The sequence below is a fragment of the Brachionichthys hirsutus genome, chromosome 23, assembly GCF_040956055.1.
Source record: "Brachionichthys hirsutus isolate HB-005 chromosome 23, CSIRO-AGI_Bhir_v1, whole genome shotgun sequence".
Classification (NCBI taxonomy): domain Eukaryota; kingdom Metazoa; phylum Chordata; class Actinopteri; order Lophiiformes; family Brachionichthyidae; genus Brachionichthys; species Brachionichthys hirsutus.
In genome coordinates this window covers 6,182,758-6,207,767 of record NC_090919.1, presented here as the reverse complement: position 1 = coordinate 6,207,767, position 25,010 = coordinate 6,182,758, and the positions used below count along the sequence as shown (strand labels likewise).

The 25,010-nt window shown below is 45.2% G+C and overlaps 1 protein-coding gene across 1 annotated transcript in view; it reads right to left on the bottom strand.

Moving 5' to 3' along the window:
• Positions 1-21,433, bottom strand: part of LOC137911779 (ankyrin-3-like) — a 91,557-nt gene extending 70,124 nt beyond the window's left edge. The window contains exon 1 of the mRNA XM_068756163.1: positions 21,281-21,433. Within this exon, the coding sequence (XP_068612264.1) occupies positions 21,281-21,367 (87 nt within the window). The 5' untranslated portion in view covers positions 21,368-21,433. The remainder of the gene's footprint in view (positions 1-21,280) is intronic.
• Positions 21,434-25,010: the final 3,577 nt, after the last annotated feature.

Genomic DNA, 25,010 nt, shown 5'->3' with positions numbered 1-25,010 from the left:
GGTTCCTTTCGGCGGAGCAAGGGCAGGATCAGCTGTCCGTAGTGACGCTACGCGGTGCGTCTCCGGTAGAGGAAGTACAGCGAGCACTCCGAGCTGCTCTGCAGGGGAAGCTCAGTTACCAGAAAAACTAAAAGCGGTGAAATATGTACCGCTGTGTGTAGATTTTATTAACTAAACATGGGAGAGGGCGGGACTTCCCCTTCTACTTTCAGCCACGCGACGCTGCTCCGAAAATTCGTTTCGTGAAGAAATCGGTGTGAACGCAGACCTTTCAACTCAATATAAATGCAGAAATTTGCTCCCAAAGGAACCGAGTCCTCCTGGTGCAGTGTGAAAGCACCTTCGGAGTTTGCTTCCAGTTGGATTAATTAATGTTACTTTTTATATAATCATGCTAACTTGTGTCCTGCATTTTGCCTTTCAGGCACGCTGCCCTACTGACAAGTAAAGTGTTTGTAGTTCAGAATGTAAGTGCGGGTTAGAGTCCGGGTTAAGAGCGTCTTCAAAAGTCTCTGAGGTGATAGAAAAGGCATTTGGATACACCCGACCTCGTCCCAGTTTTGACATTAGTCTGTCAGGAAAGAAAACCAACCTCAAAGTAAAATACAAACAAAGTTTAACTATGCGTTAAACTTTGCAGCATCAGCATAGTTTTAAGACCTAAATCGAATTGTTCCAAGGATTGTGCAGCATGTTTTCTTTTTACCATGTCTGAGTAAACCTGGAATAAACAAAGGTCAAATTCTGATTTCCTGTCCGTGTCGTTTTTTTAAAATCTAAATCAAGCAGGCTGTAAACAACAATTCTGCATTCACCAATCTTAAGTACGTACATTAAATAGAAGTGATAATAAAAGCACATCGGCTCTGCAGTGGAGATAGAATCTCTGTTTAGCACAGCTAAACTAGCCAAAGTGAGCTCAATGCGCTTTTAGAACGACCTTTCAGCTGCACCTGGAAATACTGGATGGATTCTAAAAGTAGAACAAACATGCAGAACCATCCGTTCATTTCAGACTTATCCTTTGCAGGATCATGGGCGGAGCCTATCCCAGCAGACAATGAGCGAGCGTTAATTTAGAGTCGCACGTTGGCCCACCGGAAGAAGCAGAGAGGAGACGTTACAACGGAGGCGGGTCACAGGGAGTTCACGCTGGATGACACCATTATGTAGAATTGTTTAAAACATCTTAAAATCTACATTTTAAATTCTAGTTTGATTCTGATTTTGCTACAATTTGAGTGTTTAAATTTTTATCTGAGCCGTTTGGTGACTGAACAGAGACGAGCAAGTTCAACAACTCCATCGAGTCGATACACAATTACACACGTACAAATATACGTACACAAACACACGCTTACACAAACACATGTACAAACACACATGTGCAAACACACGTACACCAACACCCGTATACAAACACACGTACACAAGCACATGTACACAAACACATGTACAAAGACACGTACACTAAGACACGTACACAAACACACGTACACACACACGTACAAACACACGTACACAAACACAAACACACGTACACTAACACACGTACAAACACATGTACACAAATACACATACAAACACACGTATACAAACAAACGTATACAAACACACGTACACAAACACACACGTATACAAACACATGTACAAACACACGTACAAACACACGTACACTAACACACGTACAAACATAAGTACACAAACACACACTTATACAAACACATGTACACAAACACACGTACACATAGACACGTACACTAATACATAAAAACACACGTACAAACATAAGTACACAAACACACACTTATACAAACACATGTACACAAACACACGTACACATACACACGTACACTAACACACGTACAAACACACGTACAAACACACGTACACATACACACGTACACTAACACACGTACAAACACACGTACACAAACATTCGTTACTAACACACAAAAACACACGTACAAACACACACACACACACAAATAAATGGGACTGTTATACCCTTAAAGACCCTCGTTGAATGACTTTGTTTTGAAATGTACCTGATATGTTTCTTATCATTTTTACAAATTGTACCATATTATTGTAATGACCTTGCCCTCACGTGTTCTGTGTTTTTTGTTGTATCTATGTAATATAAAATAATATAAAATAATTTCAAAGTTTAAAAAAAAAAACACACGTACCCAAACACACGTACATGTACACAAACACACATATAAACACACGCCATCCAGCATGGATCAGATATTGATTTGCTGAGCTGCCAATCAAAGCTCACCTGGCCCGCAGCTCCCAAAGCCACGCCGGCGCTCATGGGTGCTCCCGAAGAGGCGACATATATCCAATGTGTGTATGACGCGCGTCGGCACCAAGAAGAGCGTGTGTGTGTGTGTGTGTGTGAGTCTGTGTGAGAGATTGGGAAAGGGAGGGACGTGCTGGACAGTCTTGCCGACTGTGCGTGGATTAGTGTGTGTAACGCGCTGGAGGTATTAGCGTACTGTGATGCAGGCGCGCACACACACACACACACACACACACACGGATACACGCACACTAGGGTGTGTGTATCCTTAGAGGGGATTACATGGACAAAAATAGAGGAGTCATTTCTACTGACCTAGAATCAGACTCGTGCAAAAAACAGACAATGAAGGGTGAGTGACCCAGAGTACACATACACACATATACACACACAGACACACACACCTACACACATATACACACACATTCACACACACACACAGACACATATACACACAGACATACACACACCTACACACACATATACACGCACACACCTACACACACATACATATACACACACACATATACACACACACATTTACAAACACACATTTGAACATACAGACGTATATACACAGACACAAATATACACACACACAGACACAGACATATACACAGACATATGAACACGTGTATACACAGACACGTATACACACGCACACACACACACACATATTTACTCACACACACGTATACACACACACACACACACACATATTTACTCACACATATGAACACACACACACACAGGAAAGCCATCGGAGACGTCCCCGTTGACCTCCACCTCTTGGTTGTTTCGGGGACGTTCTCCGCGTCCTCATAGTCCTGTCCAGGACGACGGAGCCAACGGACAGAGTTGCTGTTAGCCCATCGGGTATCCGAGGACGCTCCCGGGTGGGCTTAGAAACACGGAACGGGTAGATTTAATCCAACTTCTGCAGGATTTATGATGTTCAGCATCTTGAAGGCACACGAAACCTGCGTAACAGTTCCTTGGACTCCGCCCGAAGAAGAAAGTCCCGGGTGGAACGTACCGATGGGCCCACTGAATCGATTCCAGATTGCTGTGATCAGTCCAGATGAAGAAAGGCTGCTTGGTGCCGTCCAACCAACGGCGCCATTCCCCAAGGGCCGGCGCCACCTCCACCTCTAGATGGCCAATGTCTCTCAGCTGGAGACATGTGCTGCCGTTTCAAAATCGATCAGCAATCGATCCATTTTCCCGCAGACGACCTCAATGGTCTCGTCCCCAGCCGCGTTATCCGCCTGGCGGGTCACGTGCGCTGCTCGAGCCCATCCCACGCAGACACGGGGAGGACATGCGAACTCTGGAGACAGGAATCGAACCCGGAAACCTCCTGCGGTGAGGCGACTGCGCCACCCACTACGCCACCCGGTATCAGCAATGATGAAATCGTCATCATTCATGCACACGTTCATTTAAATTGATCCACAGAGGGAGCGAGTTATGCTCAACAAGGTTTTCATGATTAGCGTGCGCAGCGCTCATGCTAGGTCTGCTGCAGCAGCGAGGGATGATGTCATGTCTGCCGAGTTGTCCTCATTGGTCGCTACTAGTCTCCCAGTTGTGTGCAGGGCCTGGCGAAGCAGTCACGGTTGCCATGGTGCAGCTTTCAGACAAGACGTCAGGGTCAAGTGAAATATTTAAGAAACGGCATCGTTGGAATTACGGGTTCAGCGTCATCAGTTTGAATCGCCCATCTGTATCGATATGCAATTCTATACGAGTGCAGTGAGTCCTGGGCGTATTGAAATAATCTCTCTTCCATATCTCAGGAGCAGATTAGCGTTCATCAACAAGCTCCGCCCAGCTTCCGAGGATTTACAGCGTTCATCCGTTCTGAGAGCAAAACACATTTTCTTTGTCAGATATTTCATGCAATGAGAGTAATGAGAGTAAACAGCGAAACTGCAATCTGTGATATAGGAAAATATAAAACGAAACATGCATCAATCGTTTGTGAGATTTTTGGGACGTCTTATTAACTTGTATATCATGCAAAATGTGCTGAATATATATATATTTCTTTACAGATTTAGCTTGCCTGACCGACTGACCTCGGACTGTTCCACAAAGGTTCCTGGAAATTGGGTCAGTAGTTTTTGGTGCTGCTGAAAATGTAGAAAAAAACCATCTCATCTGAAGAAAAGCAGGAGAAGCGAGACGAAAATCCCAGATAATCCTCGGAGATCCCGAATCTCTGATCCACATCAAAGTTGAAGTGGCCCCTCCCTGGCCTGAGCCCCACTCACCACTCTGCTGAGTGGGTATCCAAGGTTCTGTGTAACTGCCCCCCCCCCCCCCCCTGTGAAAGATCTAAGTAGTACTTAAAACAAAACAAATAAAGTGTAATATAAGAACACACAATACTTTAGTGAATTCATTTGTTTAACATTTTTTCGGATCCAACAGATTTGCTGTTTTCTCGGGAGGAATGTTACACAAAGATATCTGCATTCCATAAATCAACTTACACCTTCTACATCCCTGTGAACTCCAAGATCAAACAAATAGAAGTATTGATTAACCCATATTTTGATTTACAGCTAAAATGGTTGTCCTGCATTTATTGGATCTCTATTTTTAGATTCCTTAACCATTAAAACAAAAACAAACCTTGAACATTAGAATTCCCATTGAGTTAGAAGTCAATCACAAATGGCACACTTTGTGTGGATTCTTCTGGATCCAGGGCTTTTGATTCGGTGGTGAGATAGAGACCCCCCACCCATGACATGTTCCATAAACATCGGTCAATAATCAACCGAGATATTGAGGAACACATTTTGAAGCTCCATTGACTGCAATGTTAACAAAAATCTCAAAGCGATCCAGAATCCAGGATCTCTTCTGGATCATCATTAAAATGTTATCGTCTTTTCCTGGTAAAATTCCCAACATTTTCTGAAGATTTCATCAAGATCCGTCTGTTATGTTGCTATCAAAAAAAAAAAAAAAACATGCTGGCTATATATATATATAAAGAATTTATTTAATACTTATATATATATATCCTGTATAAGATATAAAACAAGTCCTCTTTAGATTTTCATTGATGACATCATCACTGTGGTGTCTGTGTTCTTGTTGCAGTGAGACATCTATGTCACCAGGTGGCGCCACAGCTTGCTGGGCTGGGCTACTGATTACGTCATGAAATCAGGAAAAGGGAAAAGTCAAAGAATTAATGTAAAAAATGGCATTTGGACCCACTATTCCCTTACCTCAAAGCTCGCTCACGCACACACACACACACACACACACACCTACACGCACACACACAATCCTCCATCAGGTATTGAATAATGGATGCAGGGGGTGAGATTATCACCACATCCTCCACCCTAGAGTGGGGGCGGGGCTGCTGGAGGGGTGGAGCCGGGTCATAGAGGGTCATTCACACATCATGAAAACACACTGGATTCGTGCTTTTCTTTGGTTTGTTCTCCAACTGTCTGAGGCGCAAACATCCTCGTCCTCTCAGGGCGAGACAGGACATGTGTCCAAGTAGGACGGAGGCTTGGGGGTGACTGCAGAGACACTCAGTGGGAAAGGAGCCATGAGATTCCATCTGCATCGAGTTCCACTGCCTGCCGGTGAGTTGTGTGTTCCGTGTGTCATTGAGATGAAGTTTAACTCGTGTGAATGCAATCGTCACACAAAGCTGCTGTTATAAAGTGTCAATGGAGACACCATCTGTCCATCAGGAATAAAAAGCAAACCACGGAATTTGAATCTCAATTCTAAACAGGCTAAAGGGGACGACGGATATTACACATAAATGTAAAATACATGCAGGCGTGTTTGTCTAGAATAAAGACACGACTACTACTGTCCTGTCTTCTTGTCCCGTGAGATGTCTCCACAGCAAATCATGATGATGATGATGAATATATTTATTAGATAGAATGTTAGAGTACAAGTACAGTCACACAGTAGCATGTATTACAGTACAAGTACAGTCACACAGTAGCATGTATTACAGTACAAGTACAGTCAAACAGTAGCATGTATTACAGTACAAATAACGTCAAACATCCTGTCTAAGAGGAGCATTTCAAAAAAGCCCTTGCGGGCTTGTTTCCGTTGAAAGTCCTTCGTACATAAATCATCCACAAAAAACAATACAAATAACAATACAAATAAAAATAAATCCAATATTAAATTACGCAATTGATGCAACGTAACATTAGAAAGACAAAAATAAAATGTTATTACACCGCCAGTGCAAACTAACAATTAATCTAAAATAAATTACACCACTGATGCGAGATGACAATAAATAACTTACATAAATTACAATAAATTACTAAAGCAATTAATACGTGCAACATGGGTGGACAAAAAAAAAAAAAGGAGGGGGGGTTTGACCCGGAGAGAGTCGTGATGACTATCTCCGTTTCTGTCCCCCTGAAAGGTGTATTTTTAGGGCCTTTTTGAAGGAGGCCAAAGAGGTGCATGTTTTGAGGGCGGGAGTCAAACCGTTCCACCCTTGGGTGGCCGTATTGTAGAAAGATGATTTACCCATGTTAGTCCTATAGGAGGGGGTAATCAGGTTGTTGTTTGAGCTCCCTCTAGTGTTGTGGCTGTGGGTGTCACTAAATCTGTGGAGGTGTTCCGTCAGGTATGCAGGGATTGAGGGGACTGAGGGCAGAGCTGCATTGACTATTTTAAATGCCAATCCCATTTTGAGTTGTTTAACCCTGTCTTCTACCCTGAGCCATTTTAGGCTAGCAAAATGTCCAGGAAGAAGGTGGGTCATGGGCCCCAGATTGAGGAGTAGCCGAATCAGTTTGTTTTGGGAGGTTTGGAGCCTGGTTTTCAGGGACATTTTGATGTTTGAATACCAGGAGGTGCTAGCATAGTCAAAGAGGGGCTGAACGAGGGCTGCAGCAAGCGTCCGGAGAGCACTTTTGTTGACAAAAGCAGACATTCTGCCCAAAAATCTTGTTCTCTGATTGACTTTTTTGATCACCTTAGTTGCCATACTATCGCCAGACAGGTATTTGTCAAGAACACAGCCCAAATAGGTAATCTCTTCTTTGCTGGAGATGACTGTATTATCGACTGTGACCTTGAAATCATTAACATTTATCTCACGCAGAGAGTGTTTAGACCCAAGAAATCATTAACATTTATCTCACGCAGAGAGTGTTTAGACCCAAAAAGAATCGATTCGGTTTTACCAAGATGTAGTGACAGTTTGTTATCGGTAAGCCAAGTACGGATTCTGGTGAGCTCAGAGCTGAGAGCCTCCTCAACCTGCACTTTGTCCTCTCCCGAAATCAGGAGTGCTGAGTCATCAGCAAACAGGAACAATTTGCAGTTACAGGCAGCATTCATGTCGTTAATGTATAGGAGGAACAGTAACGGCCCCAGAATGCTGCCTTGAGGAACCCCGCAGCTTACCGGGAGGGACGAGGACAAGGTTCCGTTTATGTCTACCATTTGTTCTCGTCCCTCAAGGTACGATTTCATCCAGTTTGTTGATGTGCTATCAAAACCAATCGCCCCTAGTTTATTCAATAGGATTGAATGGTTGACCGTGTCAAAGGCCTTCTGGAGGTCCAGCATGACCATGCCGCAATACTTGCCCGAGTCTACTTCACGCTTAATGTAGTCGGTCAGATATATGAGGCACGTGTCAGTGGAGTGGGATGTTCTGAAGCCTGATTGGAATTCAAAGAGCAGGCTATGCTCGGCGAGGTAGCGGTTGATTTGCTCCTGGATTATTCTCTCCATAACCTTTGAGATGGAACAAAGGATGGAAACAGGGCGGTAGTTGCCAGGTTCTAATTTGTTTCCTTTTTTATACAGAGGGATAACCCGCGCCGTCTTGAATTCCTGTGGGACGTGGCACTGATTGATGGATAAATTTATCAGATGGGTTACCACGGGGGCGATAGAGACAGCTGCGTCTCTGAGGAACCGGGTGGGTATGTTGTCAAGGCCTGTGGCCTTGTTAGGTTGAAGGGCAATTAGTTGTTTTAGCACATCAACGGTATTTACAGGTGTGAAAGAGAAAGTGTCCTTTTTAGCACCTAGCTTCTCATAGTGAGTCTGGATGTGGTCAGAACCGTACAGACCTGAATGCGGGGGTAGTTTGCTGACCAACAGGGTGGCAATAGTGGTGAAAAAGCTGTTAAAACAATTTGCTACCACCAACCTGTCGGTCTGGAGTGAACCACTTGAGTTAATGCAGATATTACTGGTTTTTGTTTGGAGTCTGTTGCTGCAGCCTAATTGTTTTAGGGCCTCCCACAGTTTTTGTGGGTTGCTTTTGTTTGCCTCAATGTTCTCATTTAAGAAATTCTTTTTGGCATTTTTTATCATTTTGTTAACCTCATTGCGTAGTTTTCTGCTTTTTTCAAGTAGTTCCTCGTTGTTGGTTTTTCTGTACTCAGAGTAACATTTGTTTCTGAGCTTGATGGCATTCAATATTTCCCCCTTCATCCAAGGTTCTGTACGGGCTCTGACCCGAACCGCAGTTATGGGTGTTATCTTATCGATTACGGACAGAAATGCAGATTTAAAGGAAGACCAGGTCCCCTCGACAGAGGCGGAGTTTAAAGTTTCAGACCAATCAGTTTCCTCCAGCGCTGTTGTTAGAGCTTCTGGGGAGTAATGCTTCATGGTTCTGCAGTTTATTGTGGTATGGCAATGGGCTGCAGGTCTATGAATTTTTCGAGTGCAGAAGATCATGTTGTGATCACTTAGACTGCACTCGATGACACCACTGTTTTTGATTCTAGATTTGTCCGATGTCAGGATTAGGTCTATGATAGTTCTAGAGGTGGTGCTTACCCTTGTAAATTGCTGGATCAGCTGGGTAAAGTTATGCAGATTACAGAAGCTGCTGAAGGATTTGAAAGTCGGGGTGTCTTTCCGAAGGACATTGGTGTTACAATCTCCTATCAGAATGACCTCCGAGCTCCCCAAGCCGATCACATGCTTCTCCAATAAATCATAGAATGAATTTTGGTCTGGGGGTCTGTATACTGCGCCAATGACCAGAGGTTTAGCTCTGGGATAAATGATTTTTACCCAGACAGACTCTGTGTCTGTTCCTAGTTCTGGTAGAACGGTGAAGTTGAGGTCTGATCTAACGTAGATGCAGACCCCGCCCCCATGACGGTCCCTGTCCTTCCTGATAACAGTGTATCCCTTAATCTCAATCTCAGTGTCTTTACAAGAATCATCCAGTTTGGTTTCCGAAAAGGAGAGAATTCCAACCTTACCGTTGCCAAACATCGATGTTAACTCGGACATCTTGGATTTGCATGTCAAGCTGTTCACGTTGAGATGAATAATGTGAAGACCTCTCCCCGAGAAAATGTTATTCATATCTTCCGTGGAGTAGAAGCCTTTGTCATTCACTGTCTCTGGGGGGACGCTGGGGGGAGGAGGGGGTATCGATGGGGGGATATTGTCCGCCGGTGAATGGGGTAGGGTGGGGCCGTTGGGCAGGAGGGGGGCGCTGGGGTGGCGGTATCGATTGTAAACAAAGGGAGTGGCCGACCGATACCTGGGGGGGGAGTGCAGCTGGGGGGTGGGAGTGCAGCTGGTGCTCTCAGGCGTTGCTTCGCGGCGAAAAACTCCGGGGGAATAATCCGCATTTCCGAGGCCTCTGCTCGATGTGGCCCTGTCTGTGTTTCCAGGGGGACGGGGGAAGCCCCTTCCGTCACCGTGACGTATCTGCGCCGGGGGAATTCCGTGACGCGCCGTCGCGCGGTGGCTGCGTCCCTCGGCGCGAAGTGCCGGAAGTGAAAACAGGGAGAAAGCTTGCGCCGCTCCGTCTCCGTCTCCGTCTTGCTGCTGGGGGGGTTCGGTGGTGGGCGATGTGGCGTTTGGCTGGGTTGACCTCGGGAGGTTTGTCGCGAAGTCCTCGGGGCGCGGCCTCCACGTGTCGCTGCTCCAGATGTTGTGAGCGGCGACGAAGGGCGAGTCGAACGGCGTCTCCGTGAACGTAGAATTCGCGTCTCCGGGTCCCGGGTTTGGGTGTATATTTCCGGACAGAAGTAGACTCATACAGATGATTTTCCTTACTGTCCTGCCGTCCAGGTGGTGCACGTTTCTCCTCCTGGATTGAAACCGCTTCAGATCGCACAGAGTTTTAAAATGCGCTGAAGAAGCGGCGCACGGAAACGATCCATTTCTTTCCGATATCCTCGGTAAAAGTACTTCCTGGGACTCGATGAAAATTAATCCCTGTAAGGTTACCGCATAGATCAGCACAAAATAGTTCATTATTTTTAGGATGGATTTCAGAAGAAGATGTTGATTCCTCCTGTAGAGCAGTGAACGAGGTGGAATGCGGGAGCTCGCCGGGAGCTCAGCAGCGGTGCGACCGCTCTCACCGACCATCTCGATGCAAACCTTCTCCACTTCACCCTGTCCTTTGCATCGTCCTCCCCAACACCAGCCACTCTCATGTCCTCCCTCACTACGTCCATGTCTCTTCTCCTGGGTCATCCTCTAGTCCTGTTCCCTGGTAGCTCCACCCCCAGCATCCTTCTACCGATATAGTCCCTGTCTCTCCTCTGGACATGTCCAAACCATCAAAGTCTGGTCTCTCTGACCTTGTCTCCAAAACGTCTAACCTTCACTCTTATTGTCTCATTTCGAATCCTGTCCAACCTGGTCACTCCCAAGGAGAACCTCAGCATCTTCATCTCCTCCCCCTATAGCTCCGCCTCCTGTCTTTTCCTCCAAGACACTGTCTCTCACCCGTCCATCATGGCTGTCCTCACCACTGTCTCTAAGCCGTGCATCATGGCTGTCCTCACCACTGTCTCTAAGCCGTCCATCATGGCTGTCCTCACCACTGTCTTGTGGACCTGTCCCTTCGTCCTATCACAGAGCACACCTGATACTTTCCTCCACCCGTTCCAGCCTGCCTGCACATGATTCTTCACCTCCTTTCCACATTCTCTCCATCACTCTGCTCTGTTGACCCGAGGTACCTGAAGTCCTCTACCTTCTTTACGTCTATTCCTTGTAACCCCACTGTCCCCCCTGGGACCTTCTCATTTACACACATGTACTCTGTTTTACTTCTGCTCACTTTCATCCCTACCTTTTCTAGAGAGGGATGAAAGATGACATTCCTGATGCAACTCTGCATTTATCCAGAAAAGGGAGAAACTGGCAATGCTACGTTAGCTCCTGCTAACCCAACCCATGAGGCTGCATTTCTAAAATGAAGACCCTGATGGAATATTTTGTGTTTTAACTGCATTTATGAGCCTTTTTTGATCATTGTGAATTAATTTAAATGTAATTTTGTTTGTATTTAAAACTCAAAAATGTTTTACCTGATTTCGATTATATTTCGTGTAACGGTTGTCCCCTAGGAGAGGAAGAGGTGAGGCATTGCTTTTCTCTCATTATTTTACTTTAATTAAATTGATGACGTCACCCTGGTTGATGAATGCTTCCCGGCCATTCACACAAATGCTTCCCGAGCACTCACACGAATGCTTCCCGGCCACTCACACGAATGCTTCCCAGACATTCACACAAATGCTTCCCGGCCAATCACGCAAATGCTTCCCGGACATTCACACAAATGCTTCCCGGGCATTTACACGAATGCTTCCCGGGCATTCACACGAATGCTTCCCGGGCATTCACACAAATGCTTCCCGGCCACTCACACGAATGCTTCCCAGGCATTCACACGAATGCTTCCCGGCCATTCACACGAATGCTTCCCAGGCATTCACACGAATGCTTCCCGGGCATTCACACGAATGCTTCCCGGCCACTCACACGAATGCTTCCCGGGCATTCACACAAATGCTTCCCGGGCATTCACACGAATGCTTCCCGGGCATTCACACAAATGCTTCCCGGGCATTCACACGAATGCTTCCCTGCCATTCACATGAATGCTTCCCGGCCATTCACACGAATGCTTCCCCCGCATTCACTCATTCCACAGTAAGTGAATGCAGCCGCTGGCCATCTGGATCAGGAGTAATGTCTGTAGCATTGAGGAGGTTTAGGGTATAAATCAGTCAATGCGGAAATGAAGCAGTGACTCTAATAGACTGTCAGTCTGAGCAAGCCGACCTTCTGCAAGCTCGGGCTGTGGAGGAGACACCCCCCCCCCCTCTGACCCCTCCATTATACCACATACTTGACCAAAGCATTAACGAAGATCGCAGAGATCTCGATGACAACGCGGCCTTCTTTCCTCTCCGCCACTTCTGAGAAGCAACTGGCAGCGGGAACGCGAGTCGCAGTCGAGGCTCTTGCGTAACAAGGCCATCTTTCTGTTCCCATGAATAGCGTTGGTCTTTCCGTGTTCCACTCTGGATGCTCAGTGAGCTGTCGTGTCTCCGGCGCACAACGGGCCTTGTCATTTCAGAATGTCCTTTCATTCTTCCGAGGCCAAGTGCTTCCTGTGAATTTCACCCGATGTCACCCCTCCACTCGGGAACGGAGCATCAACAGGCTTTTTCCAGATAAGAAATTGTCAATTTGAACTTAATGCAAACGCGTGTCAGTGTTTTCATGAGTCTGGGCCTCAACAAATCAACATTTTGGAGCGTAACGCCGACACGCGAGGTAAAGAACCAATTTAAATGTAAGGAAATCCCAAATGTCTTCATTTGCGCTCTAACTGAGAAATGAGAGGTAATTAGAGATATAACGGACATACTTTGTGCCTTTATGATATAATATATCATGCTATCTTGTCAGACTTGCAGGACACACACACACACACACACACACACATAATATATATGTTATTGACAAGAGAACGATTCGAGTTAGCCTCGTCTCACATGGAAAATGGCTTTTCGCTGGGTGGAGAAGGGTTAATGAATATCGCTAGTTTAATAATATCTGTTATTTTTAGGACATGGACGTGGGTCTGGGAGATTATTAAAGGCACACACACCTGTCTCCTCGTGGAAAGGCAACGGTTAGACAACATGGTTTTTAATCAGGCAGGATCAAGGCCACCGCTGGCTTGGTGCTCTGGGAAATCTTCCCTTTGGGTTACGACCCAGAGCGACGCGTTCGCTCTCTGTGGTAACCTGGTAACCTTTCCTTCCTAGTTGCTTTATGTCTCCCTCTGTATTTAGGTTGCCACGCTGACACCCACACGACCCAGTGTGGCGCCTCAAGTGATGCCAGAGAATAAAATACAGAGCAAAAAGGATCAGTCCTCGGTTTGATTAAGGTTCTGTTTAGTTGAAATAACTGGAAAACACACCAATAACAGAGATTAGCCATTGATCACTTGCTCATGGATCAATAGCTCCTCAGTTCCACTGCACACGGACCGGACAGGAAGCTAAAGCCTCCCTATTGTCTTCAATGCTACATTTACAAGCCCTACAAATCTCAGCAACAACAACAATATAATAACGGTCCAGACAGATGGCCGTCCATCAGGTTCTGTCCAAGGTTTCTGCCTGTTAAAGGGAAGTTTTTTCCTTGCCTCTGTCGCCAAAGTTCTTGCTCTTGTGGGTCAAGTTGGGTTCTGTCTTTCCCTGCTACACCTGTAAAGTGCCTTGAGATGACTTCCTGTTGTGATCTGGCGCTATAGAAATAAAATTTAATTGAATAACAATAATCATAATTAACAGTGGCAGGTTAAGATTATGTTAATGTGAACATTAAAGACACCATCAACAATTGTCCAATCCCAATACATCAAAGAAACACAACAGCAATTCCAGTTTGTTGCCAATAAAGCAGTGACGGTTCCACTGCATCTTGTAAAATGAGGGAATTCCATTGACGTTTGTGTCAAACAGGAAGTACACTCCGCAATAGAGATGCTGGTAATATAAAGTTTTCATTCGGTATTACTTTCATTGCATTTCCAAGGAGTCTAATCAGGTACTAAAAGGTCAATTCAAGTTCACGATGATCGGATGAATGAAAGCCAAGCTCCTCTCGGGAACTGTGTGGAAAATGAATCCACACATCTGTGTCTTCACATCCTCCACCTCACCCACATGTCTCATTATCTGAACTCAAGAATAAGATGTGTGGATCGACACGGAACCCCAGAGTCACCAGATGTAAATGGATCGAGCCTCTCTTCAATAAATAGTCCTTGTCCATCGTCTCAGACTGAGCTGGCTCATTCAGGCCTGATGTTCAGATGATCAGTGGGTTCAGCACACGATCAGGGAACTCTCTTAGGGCTATTGACCTTGATTAGAGTCAATAGATAGTCTACTCACACGACCCAAACTCCCAATTCTCTGACCGTAGGAGCTGTTATTGGTGAACAGAGAGTCCTCACTTTCTCATTCAGCTGCTGGTTTCATTCTGTTCATTCATTCAGATCAATCACGCCTGTATTCCATTGCCAAAGTTTGCTCCAAAATCACCGGACACCCTGTTAGAACCAACAAATAACTCGCCCCGGCCGGCGGATCCTACAGGTCCCTTTGCGCACTCTCAACTCGGTGTTCGAGTGGCTCCCATCAGTCCACGCTGTCCGCGCTGCAGAACCCAGAGGAGGGTTGAATACGTAGCATAACACACAGCAGGGCTGCTATGTAGTCCTGTTGCATATCCCTAAATGACCTTATTACGTACGCAGCACTTTGCCAGTGGCTGCTGCTGAATACTATGTGGTATTATGTTGTGTATGTCCTGTTTGTTATTAGCAACGCTGCTCTTCCTTGCTTTTAAATTGCCCCCGGGGGACAAAATAAAGTGTTTTGAATTGAATTGAAATTGAATAACTAGAACAGAGCGCTGGAAAGACTTTGCGTGCGTCTAAATGCAGAGGGTTGCTGCAGGAAGGGCATCCGGCGTGAAACTTCGCCAGAATTAAGCATGAAATCGACTTTGCGGTGGCGACCCCTGACGGGTCGAGCCGAAAGAGGAAGGAACAAGTCACAAACAATCTGACAGAGAGGTGTGGGATGCTTGTTCAGAAATACACCAGTGCCCTTGAGATTCCTCGGAACCTTTAGCAGTTCAACGTTGTGTTTTCTATTCACAACAGTGACAAGCAGCGTTGTGTCAAACAGACGCAACACCCTGACTGCGACTCTGAAGGAGGCTGAGGCGGAGAACAAGCTTCTAAACGAGACCCCGATGAAGAAGGATTGGGAAGAGAAGAAGACAGCCTTGATGTCCCAGCTAGAGGACCGTCAGCAGCAGCTCCAAAAGAAGAGGGCCAAGAAGAAGTGGTACAAGAGATGATTTTCTTTCTGCAAAGATAATTCAACCCTTTAGTGTGTTTGTGTGAGGGTCCAGGCTAGGTGGGGCACTAGCCATGTAAGCAATAAAAAAAATCCATAATCGCACTGAAAAGATAAGGTACCTGATTATGTCAGACCTCAGAGGGTTATCAGCAATGTTCCCTCTAATTTTTCGTGTGTCTGAGCAAACACACGAACTCCCTGAGCAGACCCTCGGACAAATGTGAGCAGCATCATAACAATACAATTTATGTTGAACGCACTTTATATTTGGAAGCAAACCTCAAAGTGCACAAGAGTATATTAAAAAACATAAAAACAAGAGATAAAATCAACAAATAAAACATACAATTAACAAGCAAAGGAGGTACAAAATGTTTTTTCTGAACAAGTATACAGAAGAGGAAAGGTGTTAACTTTGGATGATGATGAGTACCGGTATATATATTGTTTTATTTATATATGATAGTATTTTATGGTTTATTAATACAAGTATTTATGTTGAATATTTTGCCATAAACTGAATAATAGGACATTTTTTTAAATAAGTATTCCTCTTCTTCCTACTCCTTTTGTGCTGCATTTTGTTGTGTCTTTTGTTTTTTATCAGTATTTCTTTCTTTCGTATGTACAAATACTTACATATTTTTATGCATGTTCGAAAACAAAATTCATTCATTCATTCATTCATGTGGAACTCCTCGTCTCCAAAATACAGCATATAACCTCATTTGTCCTGTGTCCTTTTCACGTCTCCAACGGTTGGACACGTTGTCCAGGTTGACGTCCTCGTCTGCCTGCAGCTTTGACTTTATACGCATCGGCTGCTCCAAACACTTCAGGACCATTTCTGGATGCTATTTTAATACGCTTCATTAAACCAAGTTCTCTTTCTCATTCTGCTCTGGATGCTTGAGATGCAGCACAAACAGCTGAGATGTTTCAGCTCCTAGATTTTAGTGCTGCAGCAGCACGTCTGAGAAGGTGCTGATTGATCCGTGTTTAAGTTCTAGACTCATTATGGACTTGAATTCAACACATTCACGAGTAATGACCTCCAGAATGTGGGTTCTGCAGAACAGCTTCACACTTCCCTGCCAGCGCAGCAAAAGGAAAACATCTCCCCCAGTCTCATAAATATAACTGCTCATTTTGAAAATACACGAGAAATATTAAAACATTAAAACATGACAAAAGCTCAGAACAGGCGAGCCCATAGGTTCTGCTGCCGGTCGCTACGTGCGCTAGCATTGACACATTTAGTAAATCTTCCTGGGAACCAGCCAGGCTGACTTTCAGAAACAGAACTGCATGTTGGTATTGATTGATTTATTTTATTCACCTCAGATGTTTAGCGCTAAGGCTTTTTTGGCGCCAAATCTCTTGGTCGCCATGGTGACATAATAGCGTCACAGTCATTGACCATCTGTGCTGTTGTTTGCTCAGAAAATGTTTAAAGGCTCTCTCTCTCTCTCACACACACACACACACAATTTGTTTAATCTCAATCCTGACTATGACCTAATCCTAATTCTCCCTGTACCCCTTTGCGTCAGCATTAGATTTGCAACGCTGCAACACTTGGATCGCTACAGCATGAATATACACTGCCCATACTGTACATACTATATACAGTACATAACTGCATAACTCTAATGCAGATTTTAAAGTTGGTTCTTGTGACCTTCCTGAAGATGAGCCACAGATTATGCAGGCGTGCTGGATTAAAGGATACAGAGGAATAGAGTCATTCCCAGACAGATCTGAGCAGACAGCAGAGTAGCCCAGTCATAGCCATCAATAGCAGTCCTCGTGCATGGACGAGACATTCTCTGTCTCCACCGACCAACATCTCCTCATTATTATCTTCTATCTTGTCTTAGTTCATGAAGCAAATTAATGTAGGGGGTGTCCAACTATATTTTCTACTGACTTTCTAATGGATCAGTTTGAAATTTCCGTTAACATTGCAGTCAATTGCTCAATATCTCGGTTGATTATTGACCGATGTTTATGGAATTCGACACAGTCGTGTTGGGTGGGGGTGGGGGGCGTCCTCTATCTTACCACCAAATATCATCTTGATCGGATCCAGAATGGAGTCAGTAACAAATATTTAATTTTAACATTAAAACTCCATTTACGGACATAAAAAGCATAGAAATATGACTGACTTTTAATTTCCATGGTTGGTGTATAAAGATAACAAGAACAATCTAGAACCTTTTGGTGTTGATCCAGATCACCATGTGGATGCATTAGATCCAGTTAGGAGAGGAATGAGCTGCTCGGCGGAGGTCTGCGCTCTCTGAGTGCGTTTCTAGTTCATTTTACTGTCAGTATTAAACTATTACGTTCAACAGGTAAATAGAATAATTTGAGGACAAATGGAACAAGAGTCTTCAGTCTAACGTGAACAAATTGATTTTGCTTTGAGTTGTTTTTCTAAAGGTTTAAATATATGAAAACTGACTAAAGTGAAGCACCAATGGGCATCAAAAGGCTTCATTATTGTCTGTGGTGGATAAAAATGTATAGAAAGAAAATATTGTGTCAAACTGAGACTTCCCCAGAAAGTCATTTCGTCAAATGCTGCAAATGACCCAGTTTTCATGGCATGTTTTGTGGTCATGTGAATAATTAGCAGCATGACCCCTTCAGCTATCAGCCTGTGGATGGGTGTAAAAAGCATCTGACTTTCACAATGGCTTCAGTTGTTTGCGCTGCTTTGCTAATCAATACTAAGACCTGGTTTCCTTTAAACATGGAAGACTAATCTCCCTCAAACCTTGAGGGATGAAGTAATTGTGGATCCCGATAGTTTGGCGAAACTAATCAGACCAAAGCTAAATAAAACGTGACTCTCGGGATGTGATGGAGTTGATGCTCCGGATTCGTCGGGTATTCTATTATCTACCGGTTGTGTTTGTGTTTTGTGTGAAGGGGTTTAGATTTAGAAAGGTGCCGTCCTGGTGGGCGGATCGTGGACGGTGTAGACAGATAACTGATCAGAGATGAGTCATGAGCCATTTATAGCGTTAAGTCTTCCTATCAGGGCTGAATGTTGTTCATCTGAAGCACACTGTTATTACACATGTTGGAAGGAAAGTTATTATTTTACGATGTGCATGCTTATCTTAAATTAAATCCCAAAGCGCCATAATAACCAGAGAAGCAGACTGGATTACATTCAGGGGCAATATTTTAACATCCAATGAAACGTTGTAGAGTCGTTTTACCTAATTCCCTTTTAACATTCAATTAAAATGTTCTTCCATCATCGCTTGCTAGTGTTTTACTTCCAAAGGCTTTTTAAATTCACCTCACTTTTTTTTAAGTCTAAGAGCGGAATGGTAAACCGAGTGTGTGACCTTCACAGGATTACATCAGAAGGTTTGGACACCTCTTCCTTCAATTAGAAAAGGAAACCTGCGTCTTTATCTTCACCACAGTCTTCCTCGTGAACGAGCAGCGGCTGCCATGGAGCGCCAGAGCTGTGGTTTGGATCGCCGAGGCAGAGGAAGATTAAAGCGATGAGGGGTTTAATGGCAGAGCCTCGAACTCAGCATATTAAGATTAAGCTTTCTATCAACTGGAAACAGGAAGTCAGAGCCGATATGTACGACACCTGATTCTGCACACAGCAAAGAACGGCTCGGTCATCAGTGGGGTGTGTGTGTGTGTGCGTGTGTGTGTGCGTGCATGGGGGAGGGTCACATCAATAATTCACCCATTGATTATGACCCCCCCCTCGCCTCTGCTTGCACCAACACTTTTGCGGCGTGGACTCAGCACTGCTGACACCTGCCTGCTGCTCGGCCGTTCCTCCCTTCCAGCCAGCAGCTTGTAAAAATGTCGCATGAAGCTGAGGGTCACAACTCGGGACGTCCCGATGTTTCCTGATCTTGTTATTGTAAATCGGGCCCGATTCCGAACTTGTGGACTCGATCGGAATCGGACGTTAGCTCCTGATCAGGACTGGGACAGGTATGGATCATTACTGTTAATACTTTTAGTCAGACCTGGAGTTACGCTCTGGCACAGAGTGAGACCTCCCTACTCCAGACAGAGATGGCAATGCGTGCGGCGTGACATCACTTCCTGTGACACTATTGGTTGAATGCTAGCTAAACACGGAAGCAGCTTGACATAATAATAATAATAATAATACATTTTATTCATATAGCGCTTTTCTGAAAACTCAAAGACGCTTAGTCGTGCAAGGACATATTCTGAAGTGGATGAGAGAAACATGGCGATTGAGCTGCTGTTCAGTTCATTCTAAACATTCAAATGTAATATTTCCTGTTGCACTAGTCCAAGTCCAAAGTTTATTACTACAATGTTCAAGCTGCGCCACAGAAGTGCTCTGTTTAAGAATTAAATGTTAGAATAAGATGATAAAATAGAAAATAAGGGACATCCTGGATCCGTTTCTTCACTCGTCTTTATTTTTTGTTATGTATTAAAGAAGTATCGGATCGGGACTCGGTATCGGTTCAAAATCAAATGACTCGGACTCGGGGGCAAAAACACCTGATCGGGACGTCCCTCGTCAACACATGGCAGCCCTGCCAAAGAATAGGCAGCTATGTGGGCACCATTCAGGCAAAAGCAAAACAAAGAGTACATCAAAATATTCATAAATAGCCATGCAAACATGTTAAAATGAGAATGTCTTCAGATCTAAATGAATATTATATTAGGAGCCAAACTGTTTTTCTGCCCTGCGAATGAGATCAGATTTGTCTTTAGCTGATGCTGAGAGTAGCAACAGGCCTGAAGTCTGTGATACGTCCGTGCTTTTAAGGGATACCTGAGCAAACGAGGCATCTAAGAATAAAAACCCGCAGGACTGCCGATTGGCTATGGAGGAGGCTCGCCACCTGTGCATCAGGACACCTCAGCATGTCAAGCACAAAGGCTGCAGGAATCAGAGACATGCCGATAGGTGGACGGCAGCTGCACCTCCTGCCATCTGGAGCGCAGACGCAGAAAAGGAGGAATCATTCAGATGAACACAACCGACCATATTTACACAGTGGCCATTTTCCTCTGAGGCCACACCCAGGAGGTTCCTGCAAAGAACCTTCACCAAAACACGGAACGAGGAAGGCCCTGTTAATCGTGTTTTTTTTTGGGGGGGGGGGACAAATAATAATGAGAGCGATACAGCAATAAATATCACAAAGGATCATTCAACGTTAGGGAATGTTCTACGTGTCATATTTTGTTTGGTTAATGTGTGTCTTCATGAAAACAGCTGACAGAAGAAGAGAAGGGTGTGTGGAGGAAGCCGAAATAAAACAAGGAGCAGAAATCCTGCTAAAGGGAGCTCCTCTAATGAGGAGGAGCGGTGAACGAAGCCCCCCCTGAGAGCCCAGGAGGAGCAGCATCCACGACAACACGGCACACAAAGAGCGCGGGGAGCAGAGACCCACCCTGCCAGCGTGGGAGAGGAGCCTCCCCCCCACTACTCACTACCCAGAGGTGTTCACAACAACAACAACAACAACACACCGAGGGACAGGCGGAAGACATCAGGGGAGAAAGAGGGAAACAAGGAAAGAAGAAGGAGCCTCAGTAAAGATGGAGAACCCCCACCTGGAGACGGCTTCACTCCGGGGAGGCAGAGGACGGTAAAGGGGGGGGGGGGGGGTGGTAAATCCTGTAAACATGACACAAACACACAATCTCCACCTGCTGCTCCTGCCCTCATGCTGGGAGTCAGCCCCCCCCATCTTGTGCATCTATTATGTACCTTCTTGGGTCTCTTCCTCCTCTGTCCCAGCCCATTGAGGCGATCGCTGGGGTCCAGCCTGTAGTGGGCGTGGCTATCCTCACTCATTCTCACCCTAAAAGGACCGCGTGTCCCTCCAGTGTATTCCTCCTGGTCTGCTCGCCGCCTCGTCTCGTTCCCCCCCCCCACAGTGAGACGAAGCGAGCCGACCTCTCTCCTCTCTGGTCCTCTCGCTGTGGCGAGCGGAGCTCACAACCAAGAGGATGGAAAGGGTGGGAGTGGCTGAGGAGGGGGGGGGGGGAGAGAAGAGGGAGGGGACGGGCAGGGCAGGAGGGCACACAATGGGGTTGCTATGGCAGCAGCTGCCGCCACTGTGTTTTCTGGAAACCGAAATAGTCACATGAAAGTGTATGCACGTGCAAACACACACACACACACACACAAGTCTCTATGAGCAGCCTCTCTCTCTCTCCTGTGTGTGTGTGTGCTGTACAGTATGTGTGTATTTATATACAAAGGTAGTTATCAGCAGCCTTTTAAATCTTAATCAGTAAGAAACAGCGTTTTAAATTAAGATTAACATGCAAGGCTGGATGATGATACACAAATCAATGATTTCAATTTACATTAATGCAAAATTTAAATTTAAAACAGTCTATTTGGAAGACATCGTAATGAGCATACAGGAAACCAACATTTGTTTTATTATATTTCACTGCTGCTTTTTCAGTGAAAAATGTAAACTATTTCAACTTTTGTACAAAAACACCACAAAAAAATTCAAATAAAAAGAACAAAAAACAGGGAAAGGACGCATCAGAGGGAAATAGTGATTTTGATTAAATTTATTTTCAGGAAATGTAGTCGGTGAATTGTGAAAGTCCGGCATGTCGGTCCTGTTGGTGCCTCTGAGTGTGACCAGCGTGTCCGGATTCTCATCTGGACCCAAAGGCGTGTTTTTCTGCGCTGCTGCCAGACTTTAAAGCGCCTACCTACCTGCCTGGATTAATATTTGTCTAATCCAGGCGTCGTGTTGTTGACTGATCAATATTTACTGATGCCCGTCTCATTCGGGGTCTGAAAACGCAGCCCGCCCATTATTGTAGCTTTGATTACACGCTGACATCGCTATGATAAGTCCCAACCGGGTTGTTGAGCGCTGAGTCACAACGAGGTCAGAGTTCAATCGGATGGCTTCCTAAATGTGACCATGACGTTTCTGTGCCCAAACCATTTGATGTTCAGCACATGCTAGAAGGTAGATTTCATAAATATGGTGAAGCATAGTTCAGTGTAATAAAGTGTGAACATAGGATGAGATGGTTATTTTATACGGATTGATCCGTCTAATTGTTGCTGCACTGAAGAAACGTCCTCATGAAACAACCAACCAAGCGGGGACGGGATTCCCAGCGGTGTGTGTCTGAGTGTGTGTCTGGGTGTGTGTCTGAGTGTGTGTCTGGGTGTGTGTCTGGGTGCGTGTCTGAGTGTGTGTCTGAGTGTGTGTCTGGGTGTGTGTCTGAGTGTGTGTCTGGGTGCGTGTCTGAGTGTGTGTCTGGGTGTGTGTCTGAGTGTGTGTCTGGGTGCGTGTCTGAGTGTGTGTCTGGGTGTGTCTGAGTGTGTGTCTGAGTGTGTGTCTGAGTGTGTGTCTGAGTGTGTGTCTGGGTGTGTGTCTGGGTGTGTCTGGGTGTGTGTCTGGGTGTGTGTCTGGGTGTGTGTCTGGGTGTGTGTCTGGGTGTGTGTCTGGGTGTGTGTCTGGGTGTGTGTCTTGGTGTGTGTCTTGGTGTGTGTCTGGGTGTGTGTCTGAGTGTGTGTCTGGGTGTGTGTCTGGGTGTGTGTCTGGGTGTGTGTCTGAGTGTGTGTCTGGGTGTGTGTCTGGGTGTGTGTCTGGGTGTCTGTCCGCAGTGACAACGCTGCAGGAGCAGAACCTCGACGTTCACGTCTGGCTGCCAGGAAGGATTACACAGCCAGACACACACCCAGAAACAAACTCAGACACACACTCAGAGACACACACTCAGACACACACTCAGACACACAGCCAGACACAAACTCAGACACACACTCAGAGACACAGCCAGACACACAGCCAGACAGCCAGACAGCCAGACACACAGCCAGACACGCACTCAGACACACAGCCAGACACACAGCCAGACACACAGCCAGACACACAGCCAGACACGCACTCAGACACGCACTCAGACACACACTCAGACACACACTCAGACACACACCGCGGTGTCAGCCTTTGTTGTCTGTATGCAGCCAGGTCTTAAATCCATGTGTAACCCCCCCCCCCCCCCCCCCCCATCCCACACACAGGCCCCTCCCCAACACAGCGCACAGGCAGGTTTATAGAGTTCCTTTGAAACCATTGATCGTTTGTATATTAATGACGGCCCCTGGCTAAGGATCCCCCCCCCCCACACACACACACACACACACACATCCACAGTAAATCGAAGCTGCCGCCCCTTAATAGTAAAATAAATAAATAAATACATAGCAGCCTGAAGTGTTCGATTATTTCACCAGTGGCTCGGTTAAACTTTATTGTCATTACACATGTACAAGTACAAGGTAACGAAATGCAGTTTAGCATCTAAGGAGACAGAAATGTACATGTTAAAGTGATTTAAAGTTGTTTTGTGCACAGATTTGGTGAAAACAGATGAAAATGAGCAGATAGAAAGAAACAAAGCAGAGAACAAGGACAAGGACAAGAGCAAAGCGTGCGCATTTTGGCGTCAAATTAAGTCTCCAAACGAGACCAAAGCAGTTAAAGTTCTGGCCTAAACATTCTGGAATATGGTCACAAACTGGCAGAGCCTACTGACACACCCTTTTTATTCGCCCAACACCATCGGTTGCATTTCTGTGCAGCAGACTTCCCATTTAAAACTGAATTGAACTTATTCATGATGAGGGAAAATACCTATTTTCAACTGCATTTGTATCGGTTAACGACGACCCACACGTGGAAACAAGCTTCCGCCGTCTGTGCCATTTACGCACATGACAACAGCATTAATAATGGAGGTTGAATGAAGATGCTCGATGAGCTCCTCTGTGCATCACTGGCATGCAAGAGGTAGCGTTAGTATATACAGGAGGGAGGTCCGTAAAGACGTAGGTACGTTTCACAAAAAGGAGTTTGTAAATAATAATAATAATAATAATACATTTTATTTGTATAGCGCTTTTCTTAGAACTCAAAGACGCTTTACAGTGTACATAGTAAAAACAATAAAATAAAACAAAAAATACAAACAATAAAAATGTGAACACGGATATAGAATCAATAAAATTCAAACAGTAAAATAATACATTAAAAGTGAACACGGTTTAAGCAGTCAATAAAAATTCCAACAGTGCAATTATAAAGTAAAAGCAATGTTAAACAGATATGTTTTAAGATCTTTTTTAAATGAATTTGGATCCAGGCAGGCTCGTAGCAGTTTTGGTAATGTGTTCCAAAGTGTGGGTGCAGCAATGGAGAAGGCTCTATCACCCCAGGTTCGGAGCTTGGTCCTACAGGGGAGGGAGAGGAGGTTGGCGTCTGCGGAGCGGAGGGAACAAGATGGGGTGTGATGGTGGAGCAGATCTGTGAGGTAGGGGGGGGGGCAGATTATGGAGAGCTTTGAAAGTGATGAGGAGGACTTTGAACTGTATGCGTTGGGGGACCGGGAGCCAATGAAGGTTTTTAAGGACCGGGGTGATGTGTTCACGGGAGCGGGTGTGGGTAAGG